We start from the raw sequence: 26,482 nt of genomic DNA on the forward strand, positions 1-26,482 counted from the left end.
CCCTCTGGCCTTCCTTTCCTTTCTCTACCCTTCTTTTTTTCTGTGCCTCTGGGCTCCTAGCTTCATAACCCCAACCTCCTGCCTGGCTTGCCTCACCCACTGGTTATTTTTCCTAGAGTAGATACACCATACACCACGGCCTCCAGGATGAAGGGTCAGCAGTTTGGAATGGCTTATGAAGTTCTTTTTTAGTAAAATATACATAACAAAGTTGACCATTTTAGCCATTTTTAAGTGTACAGTCCAGTGGCACTAAGTGCATTCACCTCGTTGTGCACGTTCACCACTCTCCCATCTCCAAACTCTTTTTTTTTTTTGAGGTGTAATTTAGCCCTTGTTGCCCAGGCTAGAGTGCAATGTCACCATCTCAGCTCACCGCAACCTCCGCCTCCCGGGTTCAAGCTTTTCTCCTGCCTCAGCCTCCCTGCTAGCTGGAATTACAGGCATGCGTCACCACGCCCGGCTAATTTGGTATTTTAGTAGACATGGGGTTTCTCCGTGTTGGTCAGGCTGGTCTTGAACTCCCGACCTCAGGTGATCCGCCCGCCTGGGCCTCCCAAAGTGCTGGGATTACAGGCGTGAGCCACCGTGTCCGGCTCCAAACTCTTTTCATCTTCCAAACTGACATTCTCTGCCCATTAAACACGAACTCTCCTCTGTTACCCTCTCCCTCAGCCACCGTCACCCACCACTCTGCTTCCTTTTATGAGTTTGACCATTCTAGGTACCTCATATAAGTGGAAGCATATAGTACTTGTCCTTTTGTGTCTGGCTTGTGTAGCATAATGTCTACGAGGTTCCTCTGCGAGGTAGCATGTGTCAGAATTTCCTTACTTTTTAAGGCTAAATAACATTGTCTGTACAGATTGAGTATCCCTTTTCTGAAACGCTTGGGACCAGAAGAGTTTGGGATCTTGGATTTTTTTTCAGATTTGGAATATTTACATTATACTTAACCAGTTGCATCCCTAATTTGAAATGCTCCAGTGAAAATCATGTCAGCACTCAAAAAGTTTCAGATTTTGGACCATTTCATATTTTAAATTTTCAGATGAGGGCTGCTCAACCTGTATATATACTGCATTTTGCTTATCCATTCAGTGGACACAGGTTCATTCCACCTTTTGGCTATTGTGAATAATGCTGCCGTCTTAGGAAATTTTGGTATACTTAAAACCATAATTTAATTTCCATTTCGCTACCTATGGCAATGTTATCGTCTGCCTGATAGTTCCTCCTTCAAAGCCTAGCTAAAAACTCACACCTTTGTGAAACCTTGTGAACGTTTTTGAGAGACACTAATCCTTTCTTCCTTAGGCTCCCAGGGTGCTGTTTGTTTTTCATTATCTCCGGCAGTGTAACACATTTACCTCTCAGCTACTTAGTCTGGAATTCAAATTCCATCCTCAACCCCATCTACCCACCACATCACATTACAAAGGTTCTTCAATAAATGTTTCATTTCAACAAATAATCTAAGTACCTTGACTTTGCAGCTAGATGATAATGATGAGACAAATAATCTCTGTACTTTGTTTAAAGAAATGCCAACTCCCTGTCACAAAATAAACTTTAATTCACCATTGCTTGTGGAATAAAGTTCAAATTCTTCACCACTCCTCTTTCCTGTTTGTCTTACAAAAACACCCCAGTCATCATCCACACCTCTCCCCTACCTTCTCTGACTTAATCACATACTTGGAATCATCTGTAGTCAGTCACTCCACCACCTGTTTTTGTTTGAAATTTTTAACTCTTTCAGAAGCTGAATTCCAACGCCACCTTTTATATGTATGACTCTTGTAGTTGTTCTGTTAGGCAGAATTAGTTTCTATTACCCTAGCACAGTTCTTGTTCTTCTCATTAACAGGAACATCTTTCTTGTCTGTCTTCATTGTTTACATGTCTAACTCCCTAGACGCAGACAAAGTGTTAGTTAACCCTAGGGCAGGAACAACACTGCTGTTTTCAGCCTCAGGTACCTCTGTTATAGGGCTTTGCGTGTAGTTGTTTAACAAATACTTTAAGGAGTCAGAACATGCTGTATTTGGAGGAGAAACTGATTTTTTTCTTAAAGCGAATCTGCATATTATGTTTGAAAGAACAGAAATAAATTTGTATGATATCCTGCTTGGGCTTTAGAAGCAAAAATACCAGCAGCTTTATTTAGTGTGCATGTTTCAATTTTCCTGAAGTCTTGGGCAGTGAAACACCTCATTTCCATGTATTCTTATTTCTATTCTGCTTCTTAAATCCCTGACTAATTTGTTAGTTTGCAAATTCCCTACAGAAATGGAATCATTGGGTTTGAGACTGAATTTCTTGATTTAACATTTTCCAGTCTTAATTATACATGACAATAATAAAAGAAGAGTTAGTTGTTTTGTTGGGTTTTTTTGTTAGTTAGCAGTTAAACTTCACAATCATGGTGGAGGGCAAGGAGGAGCAAGTCACTGATGTCTTAACGTGGATGGCATCAGGCAAAGAGAGCTTGTGCAGAGGAGCTCCTCTTTTTAAAACCCATCAGATCTCGTGAGACTTACTGTCAGAGAACAGCAGGGGAAAGACTTGTCCCCATGATTCAATTAACTCCCACCAGGTTCCTCCCACAACGTGGGAATTCAAGTCGAGATTTGGGTGGGGACACAGCCAAACCATATCAGAAGGGACGAGTAACTTGCCCCAAGTTACAGAACTGCCAAACATGGGCCTATCTGAGCCTAGTTGTTGGACTTTAACCAATATTCTGAATTATCATTCAGGTTCTTTGTACTGCCTGTGTCCTTAATCTAGTTGACTCGCATGTACCTGCAGGTTTCAGAGCAGCGATGGAGAAATTAAATACTTGCAATTAGCAGAGGAACTGATTCGTCCTGAGAGAAACACATTGGTTGTGAGTTTTGTGGACCTGGAACAATTTAACCAGCAACTTTCCACCACCATTCAAGAGGAGTTCTATAGGTATGGGCATATTAACCTTCTTTACTTTGAATAGGGGTTGAAATCCGGGAAGCCAGCTCTTCTTGGACTGTAAGTGTTCACTTGTGTAGCAGAAGGGCAGCTTTCACAGTTATTTCCCACTGAGAAGAGGTGCTTTGATACTGCCAGTGGTCATTTTAGTAATGCTCTGAACTTCATGTAGGCCTTTATAGAGCCGAACTTTTTTTGTCGTTATTGTTTGTTTTGTTTTTGTTTTTGAGATGGAGTCTTGCTCTGTCACACCCAGGCTGAAATGCAGTGGCGTGATCTTGGCTCACTGCAACCTCTGCCTCCTGGGTTCAAGCGATTCTTCTGCCTCAGCCTCCCGAGTAGCTGGGATTACAGGTGCCCACCATCACACCTGGCTAATTATTTACATTTTTTAATAGAGACGGGGTGTCACCATGTTGGTCAGGCTGGTCTCGAACTCCTGACCTCAGGTGATCTGCCTGCCTCGGCCTCCCAAAGTGTTGGGATTACAGGCGTGAGCCACCGTGCCCGGCCAGAGCTGAACTTTTTTTTTCAAATACAAATATTGAAAATCTTTGCTTTCTATATAGTTTTCCCAAGAGGAAAACTGTACTTGCTTACTTTTGTGTCATTCCATTGATCCTTTTTCCCCACAGGAATAGGTGTTTGTGTGGGTCCTTTTCTTGTACTGGGGATATCTTTACAGCATTGACGTTGTTGTACTTCTTGTTCCCTTAAAGTTTAATTTTGTTTTTGCTTATAAAAGTAATAGGTATATATTGTAGAAAATAGAGAAAAGTAGGGAGAATTAAATTGCTTGTACACTTGTAATCCCCCACCATCATTAGCAGGTCTGCTACAACAAAGTTCCAGGAGCCTTCCAAGTCTGCAAGTGCAGAGTTTTGTAAGGATCTTCTGTCACATTTTGATGTCTTTGTGTGTGTACTGTGTATGAAATTACTCAAATTCGTATAAAATTTCTTAAAATCATACTAATAGCTCCAATTGTGGTTTTTTTGTAGAAATACTGTGGTTAGACATTATATTTAATAGAAGGCTTTTATTTTGTTTTGACTTGTTATATACAGCAAGAAACATCTTTGCACACAAGACTTTCTATTAGGATTAAATGAATGTAACAATCTATAGAAATAGAATCAGGTTAAAATAAATTGTGGACAGTTGTGAAAGATAAATGAAGACCCAGGGATAAGGAGGCACAGTCTTGTTCATTTCTTGGTAGATTAGAAGATGGAGGATTTGTCTGTGTTTCTAGTCATAGCTGATGATCAAGAATAATTGGAGGAGTAAGTAAGCAACAGGATTTATTGTGAAAGCATGCGGCAGTAGAAGTTATAGCACTGACAGATGAGGGAGAGGTAGACAATCAAGTCTGGTGGTAGAAGCAGCTGTGCCATGCCTCATGCACAGCCAGGCAGCAGTTCTTTTCCTGAGAGTAGCACCTTTTTTAGAGGGCTTTCAGACCACACTTCTTAAACAAACTAAGCTGGAGTAGGTATTAGAAACATATCAAAAAGACATGCATAGTTCACTCTCACCAGTCAGATGGAGCATTTTTGCCAATTTTTTCTCACATTAGTGCACAAATACTTCTCCTGTCCTCATCCATTTCTTATCAAACCAGCCAGATGTAGTGGCTCACACCTGTAACCCTAACACTTTGGGAGGCTGAGGTGGATAGATCACTTGAGCCCAGGAGTTTGAGACCAGCCTGGACAACATGGTGAAATCCCATTTCTACAAAAAAACCCACAAAAATTAGCTGGGCATGGTGGTGCATGCCTGTAGTGCCAGCTACTCAGCAAGCTGAGATGGGAAGATCACCTGAGCCTAGGCAGATTGAGGCTGCAGTGAGCTGTGATCGTGCCACTGCACTCCAGTCTGGGTGACAGAGACAGACCTTGTCTCAGAATGAAACCAAAGAAATAGACTGACTTGACACCTGACTTACTAAGTCATAAACAGCCCACAGAAAATTCACAGTATTGAGCATAATATTGACAAGATGATTATTCAGCTGGGTATCTTGGACAGAGGAATGGCCAACAGTGTGGGTGCTATATGATAATCAGGTATGGTGTGACATTTTATATTTAGTGTTTCGGTGGGATAGGAGAGAAATGAAAGAGGGTCCTAAACCTAGACTAGATAATAGAAGTGTCCTGCACAGTTAAGTTCTAAGGCTTAGTTGTAACCAGATGAAATTCCTTAATCTCGGCTGTTGGTAGGTATGTAAAGGGAAGGAGGCCTTGGTAAACCTCTAAGGTATCAGTTGGCTTTTTTGTTTTTCAGAGTTTACCCTTACCTGTGTCGGGCCTTGAAAACATTCGTCAAAGACCGTAAAGAGATCCCTCTTGCCAAGGATTTTTATGTTGCATTCCAAGACTTGCCTACCAGACACAAGTAAGAAACCCTTCTCTGGAGAAAAAGGAATGCACCAATGGTATAGGTACCACTTAGCTGACAGAAAACTTGAGAGATTGCCTTGATCTGCTATTAGCTGGCTATTTAACATTATCCAAATCACTTTTACCTCCCTGAGCCTCAGTTTCCTTGTCTGAAGTCTTTTGGCTTAGGTTTTCTACCTAAATCATGCAAAAAGTAGGTTTGTTGCTGTAAAATTACTTTTTCATAATTGATAATCACAATAATTATAAAACAAGTACTTAAAAAATTGATGCTGTAAAATACCAGGAGGAAAAAATAGTGGTTTGCATTCAGATTTTGTAGAAGGTTGACTTTTGTAGGAGTTATACCCAGTTATCCAGAAAGTTTAGTTTTGGAGAAATGTATTTTCCTATGGAGATGGGATTGGATGTAAAGGGAGTGAAGCAAATTTTTAGGATTATCACATTTTAGGGCGCCTTTTAGGGAAATTTGGGAGAAAATTGATCAAGGCAGAAAATACGAAATTCGAGAAATTCCTGAATCTCTGGAAATTTTTGTCGGTTTAAATGCATAATTTTCAAACATCCCTTTGGCAATTATTTTAAGAATAAATTTACTGGATAAAATTGAAGTGATATTTTGAAAAGTTAAACTACTGAAATTACTTTATAAAATTACCAAATTATTTCACATAAAATGGGTTTGTAAAGGAAGTGTTTCTGAACTTTGAGTACAAAATTTTTTCTCGTGATAGGATTATTACATAACACATGCTTTTTTAGAAATTGCAGGTAAGCAAAAAAGTATTTGCATATAAAACAAAAACAGGATCATTCTGTTTTTTTTTTTTTTTCTGAGATAGAGTCTTGCTCTGTCACCCAGGCCGGAGTGCAGTAGCACGATCTTGGCTTACTGCGCCCTCCACCTCCCGGGTTCAAACAATTCTCCTGCCTTGGCCCCCCGAGTAGCTGGGATTACAGGCACCCGCCACCACAACTGGCTAGTTTTTGTATTTTTAGTAGAGATGGGGTTTCACCATATTGGCCAGGATGGTCTTGATCTCTTGACATCATGATCCGCCCGCCTTGGTCTCCCAAAGTGCTGGGATTACAGGCGTGAGCCACCGCGCCCAGCCCGTTCTGTTTTATAATTTTAATTTTCATTTTTTTGGCATCCTTTAGTTTGTTTATATATTTTGTTCTGGATACATAATACGTCATATAATTCAGGAATGGGCACGTTGACTAAATTATTCTTATAGGAGAGTCCAAAGAATACCTTGTCTCTTGAATTTTTTTTTAAACATAAATTATCTTTGAATACCGTCTCACTAAAATGGAAAGATTCTTAGTTAAGAGATGAATATTTACTAATGGGACATTTGTCTTTAAACAGGATTCGAGAGCTCACCTCATCCAGAATTGGTTTGCTCACTCGCATCAGTGGGCAGGTGGTGCGGACTCACCCAGTTCACCCAGAGCTTGTGAGCGGAACTTTTCTGTGCTTGGACTGTCAGACAGTGATCAGGGATGTAGAACAGCAGTTCAAATACACACAGCCAAACATCTGCCGAAATCCAGTTTGTGCCAACAGGAGGAGATTCTTACTGGATACAAATAAATCAAGATTTGTTGATTTTCAAAAGGTATTTATTTAACATCTGTTTAGATCAGAGTCCATCTATGATAATAATTCACTTCTAGGCCCTTGCAATAGCTTATTTAGATAATGTCCAACTCAATTTTTATATAAGTTAAGCATCATCAAAATGACCACAAAGTTAAGCCCAAAACTGTTCATGTAAATTGTAATTGTTAGTATATACATTTGTTTTAACTTTCAATAACTTGGAAGTTCCTTAAGACTGACAAGATGTGTTTGTCAAAGAATAAATGGTAACTAGGTGGTGGTGGTGGTGATTATGAACTGGAGTTAAGAAAACTTAAAGAAATAGCAACTTGTTAGTGTAAGATTTCCATTCGCTGCATAAAAAGGAAAGCATGAATATGACAGGCTAGCTTGGAAGCAATGAGGATTATCATGATTGAAGTAAAGGAGCCAAATTGGAGATCATCTGAGAGATGATTTGATGTGAGACCTGGAGGTACTTGGATCCCTAAATCTTAGGCTGAGGAGTTTGAGCCTATCTTAATAAGCAGTGGGAATATAGTGGGAAGGTAGTTTGTGTGTGTGGGTGTGTGTTTGTTTTGTTTTGTTTTTTGTTTTTTTTTGAGACAGAGTCTCTCTCTGTCACCCAGGCTGGAGTGCAGTGGCGTGATCTCCACTCACTGCAAGCTCCGCCTCCCGGGTTCACGCCATTCTCCTGCCTCAGCCTCCCGAGTAGCTGGGACTACAGGTGCCCACCACCACGCCCGGCTAATTTTTTGTATTTTTAGTAGAGACGGGGTTTCACCGTATTAACCCAGGATGGTCTCGATCTCCTGACTTCATGATCCGCCTGCCTCGGCCTCCCAAAGTGCTGGGATTACAGGTGTGAGCCACGGCACCCGGCCTGCGTGTTGTTTTTTTTTTTTTTAAATGAAACTAAATAAGTCTGTGATGGGTTTAACAGAGGGTAATAGGCAATTTCAGTTACCCGGGCAAGAGGTGATGGATGGCAGTAGTAAGAATGAAGGGGACCCTCAAATTTCAGCAGCACTTAATTTTATGGGACATACAAAAAGGAAAGAAAAGTTGAAGCAGCTCAAGTATGGAATAATTATTATCAGATGAATTTAATATTATTTATATTGCTCTGATAATAATTCTCCTTATTTAGCTTTCTTACATTAACCTGGTAGCTTATAAGATGCACATATTCTACCAACAGCTTTGGGTAGGAGATGCCTTATCTTACAAAGTAAGAGTCTAGATTGGGTCTTAGTTTGGAGGGGGAAAACACAACTGTATAAAGGACACTCTTGACAATCAAGACATTTGAAGATGGACTAGATAATAGAAGATATGTAATTTTATGAAATTAAATATTGTTTAATTATCTTGGTTGTGATAATGGTGTTGTAACAGGATTGTCTTTATTCTTAGAGATGAATGCTAAAATATTTAGGTGTGAAGTTTCTTGATGTTTACAACTGTGTTCAAATATATAGTAAAAAAGAAAAAACATGTATCTGTAAATAATGTTAGCAGTTGTGTTGAAGTGGAGGGTATAAAAGGTGTATTTGAAATTTTCTGTAAAATTATCTTAAAGTTTAGGAGAAGATGGAACATAGAACAGATATTTGGAGTCATTTTGAACAAAGAAAAAAATTATTTTTTAATGAGAGTAAAAGTGAAGTTTTTTTTTTTCTCTGCTGCTTGAATCAGCATGAAGTTTTTAAATAGATGTAATCTCTTGCCAAATTGAACTATTTGACTAAAAGGAGTTTTAGAGTAGATAATTTTTAGGATAAATGTTGGTACATGTGAAAAGTCTGCTAATGGGTCAGATAGTTTAGAATATGTCAGTATTTGTGGTATTTAATTTAGATCGTATGGCATCTGAAAGGGATCGCTTCTCATTCTTGTTTGGTTGTTTGTCTGTATTACAGGTTCGTATTCAAGAGACCCAAGCTGAGCTTCCTCGAGGGAGTATCCCCCGCAGTTTAGAAGTAATTTTGAGGGCTGAAGCTGTGGAATCAGCTCAAGCTGGTGACAAGTGTGACTTTACAGGGACACTGATTGTTGTGCCTGACGTCTCCAAGCTTAGCACACCAGGTCAGTAATCTGTGGCTCAAATTTAACAAATTCTCAGTTACCTAAACTGCAGAGTATCTAGCTTCCCACATCTTCATTGTCTCCTTTTTGGCTACCAATCAGAAGCTGAGCAAGGAAGTGTGATGAAAATAAAAACAAATTGGTTTTGCCACAAATGGTGCTATTCTGAAAGTATTCAAGGCTTAAGTGAAGTCTTTGGATTTATAGCTTTCATTTATTTGAGCAATTTTGATGTTCAGCACCTTTAATATTTAAGTTGTGAAACAACCTATCATTCTGTTTCAGGAGCACGTGCAGAAACTAATTCCCGTGTCAGTGGTGTTGATGGATATGAGACAGAAGGCATTCGAGGACTCCGAGCCCTTGGTGTTAGGGACCTTTCTTACAGGCTGGTCTTTCTTGCCTGCTGTGTTGCACCAACCAACCCAAGGGTCAGTTGTTTTGGGGGTTTTTGTTTGTTTTTGAAACAGTCTTTCTCTCTCACCCAGGCTGGAGTGCAATGGCAAAGTCATGGCTCACTGTAGCTTCCACTTTCTGGGCTCAAGTGATCCTACCATCTCAACCTCCTGAGTAGCTGGGATTATAGGTGTGAATCACTGCACCCAGCTAATCTAAAAAATTTTTTTAGAGATGAGGTCTTGCTCTGTTGGCCAGGCAGACCAACAGTGAGTCTTAGTAGAGTGACAGCTTAAGAAACACCTACCCTGAGGCTGCCACAAAGTGATAGGATTCTGAAACATCTGGGCTGTCTCATCAATGTTAAGAGCACGGGATGGGGTTAAGATTTGATGAGTTTTAAGACCAAACCTTTTGACGTATGTCTTTCTGATCTTGAAAAAAAGTCTTATTTGATGTCTTACATAAAAGCTCAATGCTTTTAAGTGCAGTAGTACAAATTATCCACGCTGTTTTTTGTTTTAAAGTTTCACAGTTCCTCTGTTATTCTTCTGGAGGAAATATAAATAAAAAGATTTAGTAATCTGGGAAGTAAACTTCTGAGAATGATGAACCCCTGGCAGTATCATTCAGTTAACTTGATTCTGTGTCATAAATGGGAGTTTGGAAAATAGTTCAGTATTGGAAAAAGGGAGTGAACATAATATTCTCTTATTTTATTTGCATCTTTATATCAGTGATTAACATTCTGCTATGGCTTATCTCTTGAGCATTCAGGTAGCTTGTTTCCTATTTAACTCACTGGACGAATGACATACCCTTAAGTGTCTTTGTTAACTGAGGGCTTACTAGTTCGGGGAGTTGTTTTGTTTTTTAAACCTTTACAGTCAATAAATTGTGAGGTGGACTTCCCATGCTATGTTGTGTTTGTAATGAAGTTTCTTCCCCTTTATGCTCTTTTGACTGCTTCTATACTAATGATTCTTCCTTTTGTTCTCTACCGTTAGTTTGGCGGGAAAGAGCTCAGAGATGAGGAACAGACAGCTGAGAGCATTAAGAACCAAATGACTGTGAAAGAATGGGAGAAAGTGTTTGAGATGAGTCAAGATAAAAATCTATACCACAATCTTTGTACCAGCCTGTTCCCTACTATACATGGTAAGAATTCCATCCATTTGTACCATAAACTTGAAATCAAAATAATGATTATAAACAGCCACAAGTGATTTCTGAAAGCACATGAATCAGACTGTGAAAGTTTTTAGCGGGTCTAAAAGAGGTCATTTACAAAAGGACAGGTACATGATTTCACTTATACGAGGTACCTGTAATGTGCAAATTCATAGAGACACGGTAGGATAGAGGTTATCAGTGGCTGGGGGAATGGGAGAAATGAGTTATTTAATGGATAAAGTTGCTATTTGGGATAATGACAAAGTTCTGGAAAGGGATAGTCGTGACAGTTATACAACATAATGTACTTACTGCCACTGAACTGTACACTGAAAAATGGTTAAAATGATAAGTTTTATTATTTATTTTTATCACAATTTTTTTTTTTTTTAAGGAAAAGTTATTTTGTCATCTTATTTCCTGGCCTTATGACAGAACTGCACTTAAGTGTGTTTCCATATGCTAGACTAGTCTCCTGGCCTTTTTGTGGTTGTAGTCTCCTGACCTTGTTGGTGTGTGTGTGCGCACATTGTGTGTGTGTGTGTGTGTGTGTGTGTGTGTGTGTGTGTGTGTGTGTGTTTTAGAGAGACAGGGTTTTGCTATGTTGTCTAGGCTGAAGCACTCCCTCCTGGGCTAAAGCAACCCCACCTCCAGCCTCCCCAGTAGCTGGGATTACAGGTGTAGGTCACCACACTTGGCTCTTGTTTGTCTTTTTGTTTACCCAAATGGAGTGTTTATGATTGGTTACTTGTTCTGTCTATACCTTTGGCAGTTTCTTTCACATTTTCCTGACTCTTGGTTGCTAGCTGTGTTTTGAAGGCTATGACTAAAATTTTAGGCCTGATTCTTTATCTTTGAACTCTTCCATCCTTGTCTTCCATACTCAATTGGGATTATGGTAAGAACTCAACCTTTCTTTATCTTTTTTTATTCTGTTTTATTTTGAGACAGAATCTCGCTCTGTCGCCCAGGCTGGAGTGCAGTGGCGTGATCTCAGCTCACTGCAACCTCTGCCTCCCGGGTTCAAGCGATTCTCCTGCCTCAGCCTCACGAGTAGCTGGGGTTGCAGGATTGCCCCTACAACACTCGGCTAATTTTTATATTTTTAGTAGAGATGGGGTTTCGCCATGTTGGCCAGGCTGGTCTTGAACTCCTGACCTCAAGTGACGCGCCCGCCTTGGCCTCCCAAAGTGCTGGGATTACAGGCATAAGCCACTGCGTCTGGCCCTTTTTTTCTATCTAAATATAAGTCAGAGAAGTTTTGTTTGTGGAATGGATTTTTAGTTTTCTACCTGTTTTGTTTTGTTAGGGTCTCAATCTTGCCCAGGCTGGAGTGTGGTGACAGCAAACATGGCCTACTACAGCCTCAACCTCCTGGGCTTAAACGATTCCCCACCACAGCCCCAAAATTAGCTGGGACTACAGGCGCCTGCCACCATGCCCAGCTAATTAAAAAAAAAATTTTTTTTTTCGAGACGGAGTTTCACCATGTTGCCTGGGCTGGTCTCAAACCTCTGGGCTCAAGCAGTCCTCCCACCTTGGCCTTCCAGAGTGCTCAGATTACAGGCGTAAGCCACCACACCCAGCCTGATTTTCTGCTTTAAGGAATGCCTTGTGTAAATTTGCATAGCACTTTGTTGATGGAGTTCAGAGAGTCGATAGTTCCACAGAAAAATGTTTCTTTTAATAGCACAGTGTTCTTTTTTAAGAAAATTGTTTTTCCTGGCTGGGCGCAGTGGCTCACGCCTGTAATCCCAGCACTTTGGGAGGCTGAGGCGGGTGAGTCACGAGGTCAGGAGTTCAAGACCAGCCTGGCCAACATGGTGAAACCCCATCTCTACTAAAAATATAAAAATTAGCTGGGTATAATGGTGCTCGCCTGTAATCCCAGCTGCTCAGAAGGCTTAGGCAGGAGAATTAGGCTTGAACCCCAGAGGTGGAGGTTGCAGTGAGCCGAGATTGCGCCACTGCACTCCAGCCTGGGCAACAGAGCGAGACTCTGTCTCAAAAAAAAAAAAAAAAAGATTGTTTTTCCTTCTTATTGGATTTATGAACTAAGCAGCTGTAAATTGCATTCAGCATCTTATTTAATCCACATGGATTCAGTTAACGTATATTTATTCAGTGCTGGTCACTGTAGGTGATAGAAAAGTGTTATGAACCATTTCCTCAAACTCTTGACAGAACTATAAGAACTAGCATTAAAAAGGACTAGCAAATGTGGTAGGCCTTGGTGGACATAGTTATTTATCAGGAGAGATCTTTGAGGGCTAAGGCATTGGGTAAGGTTTTGTGTAGGAAGTAGGACTCATGGACAAGTAAAGGCTCTTAGGATGGTGAGCACTGGCACGGTGACATCTGTGGTGTAGGAGAAAACATTGGAACAGTGGTTTAGGTGACTGAGTCCACAGAACAAGAACCAAGTTCGGAAGCCAGGTGTTATTACTCCAGTTTTATGCTTTGCTTTAGCAGACTCTGCCTTTTGATTGGTAAACATGCCTTTACTGTTTCCTCTGAAAGTGTTTAACTTCATGTTGAAAAATTAGTTTTTCATCTGTAGCTTCTTTTCATTTCAGGCAATGATGAAGTAAAACGGGGTGTCATGCTGATGCTCTTTGGTGGCGTTCCAAAGACAACAGGAGAAGGGACCTCTCTTCGAGGGGACATAAATGTTTGCATTGTTGGTGACCCAAGTACAGCTAAGAGCCAATTTCTCAAGTAAGCATTTGCCTGATACGGTGTAGCAGGAAAAAGTGTACATAGTTCCCAGGCTGGCCATGCTACCAAGAATGCAGTCAGTATGGCCTTACTAGGAGTGTAAATTAGGACTATGTTGAATATATAATTCTCATAGATTAAAGATACGGCAACATTGTACAATTTTTTAGACTAGGGAAATATTGCCTGTAATACCAATCTCACATTGAACTCTTTAGTCTTTATATAATATCTTTGTATAAAAGTCTTTGAATGGCCGGGCGTGGTGGCTCACGCTTGTAATCCCAGCACTTTGGGAGGCTGAGGCGGGCGGATCACGAGGTCAGGAGATCGAGACCACGGTGAAACCCCGTCTCTACTAAAAATACAAAAAATTAGCCGGGCGTGGTGGCGGGCGCCTGTAGTCCCAGCTACATGGGAGGCTGAGGCAGGAGAATGGCGTGAACCCAGGAGGTGGAGCTTGCAGTGAGCCGAGATTGCACCACTGCACTCCAGCCTGGGCAACACAGCGAGACTCCATCTCAAAAAAATTAAAATAAAAATAAAGTAGGATGTACTTTTCAAAGGGAATCCTGTGAGATATTTTATGTTAACTTTGTCAGTGTGAACACCATTTTTGACTATTTTTAGAAGCTATAATAAATATTGGTTACTTTCAAACTTTTAAGAAACTTAGGGCCCAAAATAAAAGCAACAAGTTTCTGAGCACCTGCCATGTTCTTGGTGCTGTATATGTGTTATTGTCTTAACTCTAGCAGCACCCAGACAGGCATGTGTATTACTCCCTTTTTTTCAGGGAGTCACGACCTCTCCAAGCCTAAAAGAAATTTACCCACTTTCTTGTAGGTGAAAGGTGACACGGAGCCATGAATATTAAAATTCAGATACAGTTGCCTACAAAATGAGTACTTCATACTACATCAAGCTGCCTTTTCTTTGTTTTGGAAATTTGTAACATAGTACCATTTTAGAATATTGAACATTTTTAGTTGGTTTGGAGTTTTATGATTAAATATTTCTTTTGAATATATCACGAACTGAGTTTTAGATTTTAAGATAGTAGTCCTGTGTTACAAAGGATTCTTTTTTTTTTTTCTTGTCATTCTCTCTCCCCCCCAAAAAAAAGATGTACTACAATATTGCCTCTGGTAACAGTATCATGTGGTATGTGACAGTCTTAGTGAATTCTATAGCATTTTCTATGTATAAAATCTGTATATAATGATAGTTGGAGTATCCAATCTGGCTGCCTTTTTTTCTTGCCTAATTGCCCTTGATTAGAGCCATCAGTATAATGTTGAATAGAAGTGGCAAGAGCAGACATCCATGTCTTATTCCTGATTTTAGGGGCAAAACATTCAGCCTTTCACCTTTAAGTTTGATGTTATCTGTGGGTTTTCATAGATGCCCTTTGTCAGGTTAAAGAAAAAACCCTTTATTAGACTTAGGAAAACCTCCTCTATTCCTAGTTTGTTTGGTTTTTGTAATGAAAAGGTGTTGGATTTTGTCAAATGCTTTTTCTACATCTGTTTAGGTGGTCATGTAGTTCTTTTATTAATTTAGCATATTGATTGATTTTCTGATGTTAAACCAATCTTGCATTTCTGGAATAAGCCCCATATCTAGTTTTGTTTGGTTTTATTTTTAATTGCAAAACCTTCTGGTAGATGATTGTTGCTGTTTATTACTATTAAAGACTTCTTTTAAAATTGATGTTTTAGCCGGGCGCGGTGGCTCACGCCTGTAATCCCAGCACTTTGGGAAGCCGAGGTGGGTGGATCACGAGGTCAGGAGATCGAGACTGTCCTGGCTAACACAGTGAAACCCCACCTCTACTAAAAATACAAAAAAAATTAGCCGAGTGTGATGGCGAGTGCCTGTAGTCCCAGCTACTTGGGAGGCTGAGGCAGGAGAATGGCATGAACCCGGGAGGCGGAGCTTGGAGTGAGCCGAGATCAAGCCACTGCACTCCAGCCTGGGTGACAAAGCAAGACTCTGTCTAAATAAATAAATAAATAAAATTTAAAAATAAATAAATAAAATTCGTGTTTTAGGCTAGGTGTGGTGGCTCACACCTGTAATCCCAGCACTTTGGGAGGCCGAAGTAGGCGGATCACCTGAGGTCAGGAGTTTGAAACCAGCCTGGCCAACATGGTGAAACCCCATCTCTACTAAAAATACAAAAATTAGCCGGGCATAGTGGCGCACACCTGTAATCCCAGCAACTCGGGAGGCTGAGGCAGGAGAATCGCTTGAACCCAGGTGGCAAAGGTTGCCGTGAGCTGAGATCATACCACTGCACTCCAGCCTGGGCGACAGAGCAAGACTCTGTTTCAATTAAAAAGAAATTGATATTTTTATCAGGTATTAACTCTGAAAATAGAAAAATTAGCCAGGCGTGATGGTACACGCCTGTAATCCTAGCTACTCAGGAGGCTGAGGCATGAGAATCGCCCGAACCTAGGAGGTGGAGGTTGCAGTGAACTGAGATTGTGACACTGCACTCCAGTCTGGTGACAGCAAGACTCCGTCTCAAAAAAAAAAAAAAAAAAAGAAAAGCCAAGGGAGATAAACCTTCCCATTTAGTCTATGACATGTGTCTTTATAAATTGCTTAAGCTTAAGCTCTCAAATGTTCTTTCAGTAATTTAAACTCTTCTGCTGGTTTTCCTGGGAAGGGTGCTGTATAGTCACATACTAATGAGTCTTTATATGATAATCTTGAACAGGCACGTGGAGGAGTTCAGCCCCAGAGCTGTCTACACCAGTGGCAAAGCGTCCAGTGCTGCTGGCTTAACAGCAGCTGTTGTGAGAGATGAAGAATCTCATGAGTTTGTCATTGAGGCTGGAGCTTTGATGTTGGCTGATAATGTAAGAACATTTTACATTCTTCAGTATAAAGAAGTCAGAATACCCCTACCCTATCAGTAAAGGCCTATAAGTTACCATTAAAAAGATGTCCTTAAAAACAGCATTCTCAGCTGGGCGCAGTAGCTCACACCTTTGTCCCAGTACTTTGGGAGGCCAAGGTGGGTGGATCACCTGAGGTCAGGAGTTCGAGACCAGACTGACCAACATGGTGAAACCCGATCTCTACTAAAAATACAAAAATTAGCCGGGCGTGGTGGCAGGTGCCTGTGGTCCCAGCTACTCAAGAGGCTGAGGTGGGAGGATCACTGAGCCCGGGAGGTGGAGGCTGCAGTGAGCTGAGATTGCGCCACTGCACTCCAGCCTGGGCGACAGAGCGAGACTCTGTCTCAAAAAAAGCGAAACAAAAAAACCCAGCATTCTTTAGTAAATAATTCAGTTTTCTTCATCTAGAATTTAAAATTGTGATAGTTGATCAGCATGTCCTGAGCACGTGTATTTGCTGTTACTAGTTTAGATCAGTAGATGTGTATATAAGTTGTAGATATAAAATCAATCCTGAGTTGACACAAGGTTTTGATGTTGAGTACAAGTACAGTAAGTGTATATTTTTAGTTATGCTCTTAGTTTTAAGTCAATTGTATGGTTCTTTCTAGCTTTAGGATCTGTTGAATTATGTTCCTTAGAAAAGGGACTTAAGAATCTTCACTTACCTATCTTCTACCTGTTTGGAGAATAAAAGAGTCCCTGCGGTAGCAGACTTTGTGAGTTTACTTGTAATTTTCCATCTGAAAGACTGTTGTTCTTGTTTTTCGCGATGAAGTCTTGCTCTGTCGACCAGGCTGGAGTGCAGTGGTGCAATCTTGGCTCACTGCAACCTCTGCCTTCCGAGTTCAAGCAATTCTCCTGCCTCAGCCTCCCAAGTAGCTGGGATTACAGGTGCATGCCACCACACCTGGCTAATTTTTGTATTTTCAGTAGAGACGTGGTTTCACCATGTTGGCCAGGCTGGTCTCAAACTCCTGACCTCATGATCCGCCCACCTCAGCCTTCCAAAGTGCTGGGATTACAGGTGTGAGCCCCCACACCCGGCCGTTGTTGTTTTTTAAGAGACAGGGTCTCACTCTGTCACCCAACCTGGAGTACAGTGGCAGTCATAGCTCACTGTAACCTCAAATGCCTGGCCTTAATGAAGCGTTCTTCCTGCCTTGGCCTCCCAAAGTGCTGGGATTACAGGTGTGAGCCATGCATCCAGCTTGAAAGACAGCTTCTTAGGCTTAATTTGTTTGGTTACAGGGTGTGTGTTGTATTGATGAATTTGATAAGATGGATGTGCGGGATCAAGTTGCTATTCATGAAGCTATGGAACAGCAGACCATATCCATCACTAAAGCAGGAGTGAAGGTACGTGTTATCTATTTCTGTTCTGCTGCATCATCCATAGGCTTGTTGATTAATGTAGTACTAGAGAAGTTCACCTGGATAAAATTCATTACTTCAGTGTTTAATGCTGTTCATTAAAATGGAAAGTACAGCCCTGAGAATTATTTATTCAAACTATAAATGCTGTTTAGAGTGCTGTGTAAATGTATTGCTGTGATAATAGAGGAAAATGTCCATGAACAAAGCTTCTATTTTCTTTGATAAAGCATGCTCCAATTATAACAAAAATAACCAAAGATCAACAGATTGATTATATATGTATGTATTTATTTATATTAACAGATTATTTAAATGAAAATAAGTATGACAGTATAACCAACACTAGGGAGAATCTAAACTTTAAAAGCTATAGATTCAAGTAGCTTTTAAGCAGTACACAATTGTAAATTGAAAAGACAACTCTTTCCCTGCAACTCCCAGCAACAGTAGATACTTAGAGGTATCTAATGGATAAAAAGGAATTTTAGGAGGAAGAAAAAAAGGCATCTATTGAGTTTGTGCCCCTTTTAGGAATATTTTTACATAAATAAGCATAATACCGACAGTTTCATTCCTGCTGGTTTAACTTCATAATTTTATTTTGGCAATCTTTTACCAGCACATATTAGATCAACTTTGGTTTTTTATTACTTTCCCATATTCAATTGTGTATACCACAGCTTGATTCTTTAGACTCCTGTTGAGTGACATTTGGTTCATTTTCAGTGTTTTGTATTACAAACAAAATTGTAGTAAGCATCCTTGAACGTAACATCCTCTTATATTTGGCTATAAGAGAAATTTCTAACAAATTGATGTCTTCAACGGTGTGCACATCATACCACCAAAATCACATAGGAGTTCCTGTTTATGTGAAAAAGGATATGTCATTATTTTGGTTTGCGTTTAGTTAATTATGGGTGAGATTGAACATGTTGTTATATATTTATTGGCTGATGTCTGTTTAAACCTGTTAAGATTCTTTCTTTTGTGGTCAGGCTACTCTGAACGCCCGGACGTCCATTTTGGCAGCAGCAAACCCAATCAGTGGACACTATGACAGATCAAAATCATTGAAACAGAATATAAATTTGTCAGCTCCCATCATGTCCCGATTCGATCTCTTCTTTATCCTTGTGGATGAATGTAATGAGGTAACCCCATGAGCTTCCTTTTTTATTTCCAGTTTGAGTAATCGAGTGAGACAAGGCTGGAAGATACACTGCTCAACAGCTGGTGCATGTATCTGCACCAGCCTTTGATTTCCCTCAGGGTGGCACAGGATCAGGCAAAGGGTTTAGTAAGCAGCTCAAAATAAAGTCATTTGAATTGCCGCTTCCACTTAATTGTGTTTAAGAATATTAAGTTTTCAGGTTTTGTTACTATTTATTTCTCAAAAGGAAACAAGTTACAGTTAACTTCCAACCACACTTTTTATTTTTTTAATCAGCCTCTCACTGGAGACTGGGCTGGAGTGCAGTGGCACAGTCTTGGCCTACTGCAACCTCCACCTCCCAGGTTCAAGCGATTCTTGAGTCTGAGCCTCCCAAGTAGCTGGGATTACAGGCATGTAACACCACGCCTGGCTAATTTTTATATTTTTAGTACAGACAGGGTCTCACCATGTTGGTCAGGGTGGTCTTGAACTACTGGCCTCCAGTGATGCACACCCACCTCGGCCTCCCAAAATGTTGGGACTATAGGTGTGAGCCACTGTGCCTGGCCCCAACCACACTCTTAAGATTTTTATACGATTTTTTGTTTTGTTGATTGGGCTTTTATTTTATTTTTCAGTCACCTTGAAAAAACTGGGATGCCAAAGAAATTTCTTCTTTTTTTTGATCACGAGTCATTTATCTTCGTATTTTTTCCTATCAAGTTGCTGAATGTATTTTACCTTTTTTTCCTCACTTTTAAGATTGAGTGAAAAAATGTAGATTTACTTGGATTCTGATATGTTAATTATTAGAGTTATTTGTACTTAAATATTTAACAATGCACCTCAGATGCCCACAGAACTATAAAATGACAGTTTGTAGGAACTAATATTTTAGGCTCTACTTTTTAAATCATTCAGCTGGAGGTTCTACGTTTTATTGGGTACAATGCACAACTCTTTATTACGGTGGAACTTTAAATATTATCTAAATAAAAGTAGCCTTCCATTTTGTGAGTGTTTGGAAGGCTTGGATTTTTATTTATTTATTTATTTTTAAAGACAAAGTCTTACTGTGTCACCCAGGCAGTGCCACAATCATAGCTCACTGCAGCCTCAATCTCCTGGGTTCCAGTGATCCTCGTGCCTCAGCCTCCCAAGTAGCTGAGACTACAGCTGTGTACCACCATGCCTGGTTAATTTTTTCATCTTTTTGTAGCAACAGCAACAAGTTCAAGACCCGTGTTGGTCTTGAACTCTTGGCCTCAAACCATCTTACCACCTCAGCCTCCTGAGTAGCTAAGATTATAGGCCTGCACCATCACACCTGGTTTGGTTTGGTTTGGTTTGGTTCACTTTTTTTCCCTTCACAAGAGAGGCATATTTAATCACCAGATAATTGAGTTGTCTGATTTTCATACATTTATGTTTGTTCATGATTCATTAAAGTAGCTTTAGTAGCATATCAAGTTATAAGCCTTTAAAAGATCAATTTATAAACCTTTAAAACATTCAAGATTTTTTTAAAAATTTTCGTTGTGTTTTGTGACAGAGTCTCGCTCTGTTGCCCAGACTGGAGTGCAGTGGCACAATCTTGGCTCACTGCATCCTCCACCTCCTAGGTTCAAGTGATTCTTCTGCCTCAGCCTTCTGAGTAGCTGGGATTATAGGCGTGTGCCACCACTCCCGGCTAATTTTGTGTATTTTTACTAGAGTTGGGGTTTCACCGTGTTGGCCAGGCTGGTCTCGAACACCTGACCTCAGGTGATCCACCCACCTCAGCCTCCCAAAGTGTTGGGATTACAGGTGTGAGCCACCACGCCCAGCTTGTTTTGTTTTTGAGACAGGGTCCCACTCTTTCCTGCAGTGGCGTGATCATGGCTTACTGCAGCCTCAGCCTCCTGGGCTAACGCAATCCTCCCACCTCAGCCTCCCGAGTAGCTGGGACCACACATGTGCACCATTGTGTCTGGCTGACTTTTGAGTTTTTTGTAGAAACAGGATTTTGCCATGTTGCCCAGGCTGGCTTCAAACTTCTGAGGTCAACCAATCTACCCACCTCAGCTTCCCAAAGTGTTGGGATTATAGGCATGTGCCATCGTACCTGGGCAAAAAGCCTTTTTCTTTTACTCTTTTTTTTTTTTTTTTGAGGTGGAGTCTCGCTCTGTTACCCAGGCTGGAGTGCAGTGGTGCCGTCTCACCTCACTGCAACCTCCGCCTCTCAGGATCAAGTAATTCTCCTGCCTCAGCCTCCTGAGTAGCTGGGATCACAGGCGTGTGCCACCTTGCCCGGCTAATTTTTGTATTTTTTGTAGAGATGGGGTTTCACTGTATTGGCCAGGCTGGTCTCAAACTCCTGACCTCAAGTGATCACCCTGTCTCGGTCTCCCAAAGTGCTGAGATTACAGGCGTGAGCCACCGCGCCCAGCCTGTTTTATTTTAGTTATTTATTTTGAGACAGGGTCTGGCTGTATTGCCCAGGCTGGAGTGCAGTGGCATGATCTCAGTTCACTGCAACCTCTGCCTCCTGGGCTCAAGCCAGCCTCCCACCTAAGCCTCCTGAGCAGCTGGAACTACAGGTGCAGGCCACCATGCCCAGCTAACTTTCGTATTTTTTGTAGAGACAGTTTTGCTATGTTGCCTGGGCTGGTCTTGAACTCCTGAGCGCAAGCTATCCGCCAGCCTTGGCCTCTCAAAGTGCTAGGATTACGGGCATGAGCCACTGTGTTCCGCCTAAACAACTTCTTAATTAGAAATAATTTCAAGCTTTCAGAAAAGTTGCAAGAAATGGAATAGTGCATAGAACACCCATATACCCTTTACATGATTCACATAATAACATTTTACCGTTTGCTTTATTGCTTACTGTGTCTGTATATCTGCACACTTTTTTCCTGAACCATTTGAGAGCAAGTTGCATATTTTGGGGTCTTTTTTTTTTTTTTTCCAGTATTCTGGGATGAATATCTTCAAAATTTAGTGGCTAAGAGCACAGTCTCTGAAGCTAGACTATTCAAATCCTGGCTCCACTACTTAACTGTGACCTCAGATAAATTACTTAACCTTCCTAGGCTTCAATTTGCCCACGTATAAAATGGGGATAATATCATTTACCTAATAAAATTTTTGTGAGGATTGCATAAGTTAATTCTAAGACCTGCCTAAGACAACAGTGTCTCATACACTGAGGGCCCTATAAATGTTAGTTCTGCTATTTTTGTTGTTTCGTTTTTGAGACAAGGCTTGCTCTGTTGCCCAGGCTGGAATGCAGTGGTGCAATCATGGCTTCACTGCCCCTTCAACCTTCTGGGCTCAAGTGATCCTCCTGCCTCAGCCGCCTGAGTAGCTGGGATTACACATGTGCACCACCATGCCCAGCTAGTTTTTTTGTAGAGACAGGGAGGGTCTCACTTTGTCGCCCTGACTGGTCTCAAACTCTTGACCTCAAGCTCTCCTCTCACATCAGTCTCCCAAAGTGTTGGGATTACAAGTGTGAGCCACTGCACTTTACCCTACTATTGTTTTTAAAGCCAATTAATTCCTTCAGGTATAGTTTTAGAGTGGGGCAATGGTATACATTTAAAAGTTTGATTTTAAATCCACCTGTTCCCAAACTTTCATCAGAAACTTGGTACCCATTAATACTTCTTTAAGTGGCATATTAGAGCTTGTTTTTGGCTATAAATTATTTCTTATTGCCTGGGATAGTCTGGAGAAGATATTGCTGTGACTGTCAAAGTGATTTTCTTGTTTTGAATTAGGTTACAGATTATGCCATTGCCAGGCGCATAGTAGATTTGCATTCAAGAATTGAGGAATCAGTTGATCGTGTCTATTCCCTCGATGATATCAGAAGATATCTTCTGTTTGCAAGACAGTTTAAACCCAAGGTAACCTACCCTTTTGTACTGGGATAAGGTATAATGGGTATATTAAAGTGGAATTTAAGTAAGTGTTATATGGAAATTAACTGAACCTGTCATCTACCTTAGTTCCTAAATTTTACAACCTTTTTTTTTTTTTTTTTTTTTTCTGGAACGGCAATTTGTTTTTTCAGAGAGGGCTGAGAAAGGGAACTTTAAAAAAAATTCTAAATAATTCCATTATTTGTTTGGTGGTAATAAAAAGATTTTTATGGGAGAAGAGTTTTGGATAACTGGATAATCTAGAGCATTCTTTTATTTCAAACATTACTAAGAACGTTAAAATTGTTTATGTGCCTAAATCAATAGTTGAATCTTTCTTTGAAGGAAACATTGGATTCATCTAGGCCATTATGATAAATATAAATTACTGTTTTACAGTGATTGATGCATTGTATTGGACTGACTCTGTCCTGGACCCAGGATTCTTACCTGGACATAAATCCCCAAATGCTTGGCATTTTCCCAAGATAGGGTATGAAAATACTCATTCTGGTTGAGATTTTCACACTGTTGGCTAACTTGACTTCTGAAAGGTGTTACTAGGTACTGATCATTTATCATCTTCACTTGATTTTTCATGAGATTGCGGTTGGCTCTCACTGTCTCAGAAGAAATTTAATCATTTAAAACTAAGGATTATGGGTGATTCTTGTGTAAAAAAAGAGCATCTGTTCTCCATTACTGCATACTGATATACTGATCCCTCTATAACCTTGGCATGCTTCCTTAATATGCTGAATTCCTTGCTCTGAAAAGCTGAGGATCCTTTAGATATAAAGTTTATTGAAACAGCTTTTTTTCCCCCCAGAGTGTGAGTTAATTAATTGAGCCTCAAATACTGAGCATTAATTTATTTAATGAGCATTGACATCCTGAGGTGTAAAAGACATTACATCTTGTTCCATCGCTTCAGCTTGTTAAGCAGCTTTTAGAAATGGTCATTTGCTTAAATACTAAGCCTTTTTTCAGGTTCATAAAATTAGTAACATGGAATTCACAAGCCTCCTTAATATTAGTTTCTTTTGAAAGACATTACAGTAGTAATTTATTGTCACTGGCTTCTCAAAGTTTCAACCCTCTCGGTTCCCTAAATGTTTCCACCTAGAAGGCTCTTAAACTTACGTTTACCGTAGCTCTCATCAAATAGAAATGTTTCTCTAACTTGAGTGATGATCTGAAACAGATTTCCAAAGAGTCAGAGGACTTCATTGTGGAACAATATAAACATCTCCGCCAGAGAGATGGTTCTGGAGTGACCAAGTCTTCATGGAGGATTACAGTGCGACAGCTTGAGAGCATGATTCGTCTTTCTGAAGCTATGGCTCGGATGCACTGCTGTGATGAGGTATCAGAGTCACTTTGATATGATGAGAGCAGAGATAAACAGATTTGTTGCATGTTTTTAATCTTTGGTATGGGACATACTAGAATTCACTGCAAATATATTTTTATGTAACTGTTGAGTGCTCATAGGACCATGGAATTCTTCCCTTTAAAAAGCTTGTTAAGCATTTGAGTGTAGTTGTTAGACGGAGATGATCATGTCATAGGTTATAGAGTGCATAAAGACGTAAGTTACCATTTAATACCTTTCATTCAGGAAAAATGTACTTAGACCCCACAATGTACTAGTAGGCCTCTGCGCTGGCAATACAGATAAGATAATGTAGCCCCTGGCCTCAAAGGAACTCTCCTCCTTACGTTACATTTGTATAATGTTTGATTTTTAGATTGTTCTTTGAGCCCTGCATTCCACGAGGATAGGTCAGTGGGTATTAACGGGGTAAAAGGGGAGTAGTACGAAAGGTCATTCAAGCGTTCCATCTTCGCTTCAGCCAAAGCAGCCCTGCTTTTTCCTAGTTTTATTAATAGGTTTGATGTGAGGTCTTCTTTGAAAAGGGGGTTTGGCTTTTTTTTACAGTATGACTGAGGTATAATTTATAAAAAGGGAAATGTATGGCATGGTGAGTTTTTTCACATACATCCTTGTGAATACCCAGCTCAAGATCCAAAACATTTCCATAATTTCAGAAAGTTCCAAACCCCTGCCTCTTTTCAGTCTTAGCCCTCTTCCCCTGAAGTAACCACTGTTCTGACTTCAATCACTACTTTTCTCCCACAGGTTAATTTTTTGGCTTTTTTCCCCTAAATTTTCAAATTCTTTGATATGGTACTTTACTATTGAGGAAGTACTTTCACACTAAGTTATTTAATATTCTTTGATTCACCTGATATTTAGGGAACACCTGTAGGGGACAAAAAAATGAATGAGAGCCCCTGCCTTCCGTTGCTGCTAATCTGGTGGGAACGAGACATGTATTTTTATTTATTTATTTATTTATTTATTTTTTATAGTTTTTTTTTTTAATTATACTTTAGGTTTTAGGGTACATGTGCATAATGTACAGGTTTGTTACATATGTATCCATGTGCCATGTTGATTTCCTGCACCCATTAACTCATCATTTAGCATTAGGTATATCTCCTAATGCTGTCCCTCCCCCGTCCCCCAACCCCACGACAGTCCCCGGAGTGTGATGTTCCCCTTCCTGTGTCCATGAGTTCTCATTGTTCATTTCCCACCTATGAGTGAGAACATGCAGTGTTTGGTTTTTTGTCCTTGCGATAGTTTACTGAGAATGATGTTTTCCAGTTTCATCCATGTCCCTACAAAGGACATGAACTCATCATTTTTTATGGCTGCATAGTATTCCATGGTGTATATGTGCCACATTTTCTTAATCCAGTCTATCGTTGTTGGACATTTGGGTTGGTTCCAAGTCTTTGCTATTGTGAATAGTGCCGCAATAAACATACGTGTGCATGTGTCTTTATAGCAGCATGATTTATAGTCCTTTGGGTATATACCCAGTAATGGGATGGCTGGGTCAAATGGTATTTCTAGTTCTAGATCCCTGAGGAATCGCCACACTGACTTCCACAATGGTTGAACTAGTTTACAGTCCCACCAACAGTGTAAAAGTGTTCCTATTTCTCCACATCCTCTCCAGCACCTGTTGTTTCCTGATTTTTTAATGATGGCCATTCTAACTGGTGTGAGATGGTATCTCACTGTGGTTTTGATTTGCATTTCTCTGATGGCCAGTGATGATGAGCATTTCTTCATGTGTTTTTTGGCTGCATAAATGTCTTCTTTTGAGAAGTGTCTGTTCATGTCCTTTGCCCACTTTTTGATGGGGTTGTTTGTTTTTTTCTTGTAAATTTGTTTGAGTTCATTGTAGATTCTGGATATTAGCCCTTTGTCAGATGAGTAGGTTGCAAAAATTTTCTCCCATTCTGTAGGTTGCCTGTTCACTCTGATGGTAGTTTCTTTTGCTGTGCAGAAGCTCTTTAGTTTAATTAGATCCCATTTGTCAATTTTGGCTTTTGTTGCCATTGCTTTTGGTGTTTTAGACATGAAGTCCTTGCCCATGCCTATGTCCTGAATGGTATTGCCTAGGTTTTCTTGTAGGATTTGAATGGTTTTAGGTCTAACATGTAAGTCTTTAATCCATCTTGAATTAATTTTTGTATAAGGTGTAAGGAAGGGATCCAGTTTCAGCTTTCTCCATATGGCTAGCCAGTTTTCCCAGCACCATTTATTAAATAGGGAATCCTTTCCCCATTTCTTGTTTTTGTCAGGTTTGTCAAAGATCGGATAGTTGTAGATATGCGGCATCATTTCTGAGGGCTCTGTTCTGTTCCATTGATCTATGTCTCTGTTGTGGTACCAGTACCATGCTGTTTTG

General features: G+C 40.2%; 1 protein-coding gene across 1 annotated transcript in view; it reads left to right on the plus strand.

Moving 5' to 3' along the window:
• Positions 1-26,482, plus strand: part of MCM6 (minichromosome maintenance complex component 6) — a 38,046-nt gene that overhangs the window by 814 nt on the left and 10,750 nt on the right. Inside the window, exons 2-13 of the mRNA XM_003267606.3 lie at positions 2,815-2,961; positions 5,263-5,373; positions 6,754-7,003; positions 8,910-9,075; positions 9,361-9,506; positions 10,479-10,629; positions 13,221-13,362; positions 16,091-16,232; positions 17,526-17,633; positions 18,650-18,805; positions 22,569-22,697; positions 23,917-24,078. Of these exons, the coding sequence (XP_003267654.1) occupies positions 2,815-2,961; positions 5,263-5,373; positions 6,754-7,003; positions 8,910-9,075; positions 9,361-9,506; positions 10,479-10,629; positions 13,221-13,362; positions 16,091-16,232; positions 17,526-17,633; positions 18,650-18,805; positions 22,569-22,697; positions 23,917-24,078 (1,810 nt within the window). The remainder of the gene's footprint in view (positions 1-2,814; positions 2,962-5,262; positions 5,374-6,753; positions 7,004-8,909; positions 9,076-9,360; positions 9,507-10,478; positions 10,630-13,220; positions 13,363-16,090; positions 16,233-17,525; positions 17,634-18,649; positions 18,806-22,568; positions 22,698-23,916; positions 24,079-26,482) is intronic.

Source organism: Nomascus leucogenys, chromosome 20, assembly GCF_006542625.1.
Source record: "Nomascus leucogenys isolate Asia chromosome 20, Asia_NLE_v1, whole genome shotgun sequence".
Classification (NCBI taxonomy): domain Eukaryota; kingdom Metazoa; phylum Chordata; class Mammalia; order Primates; family Hylobatidae; genus Nomascus; species Nomascus leucogenys.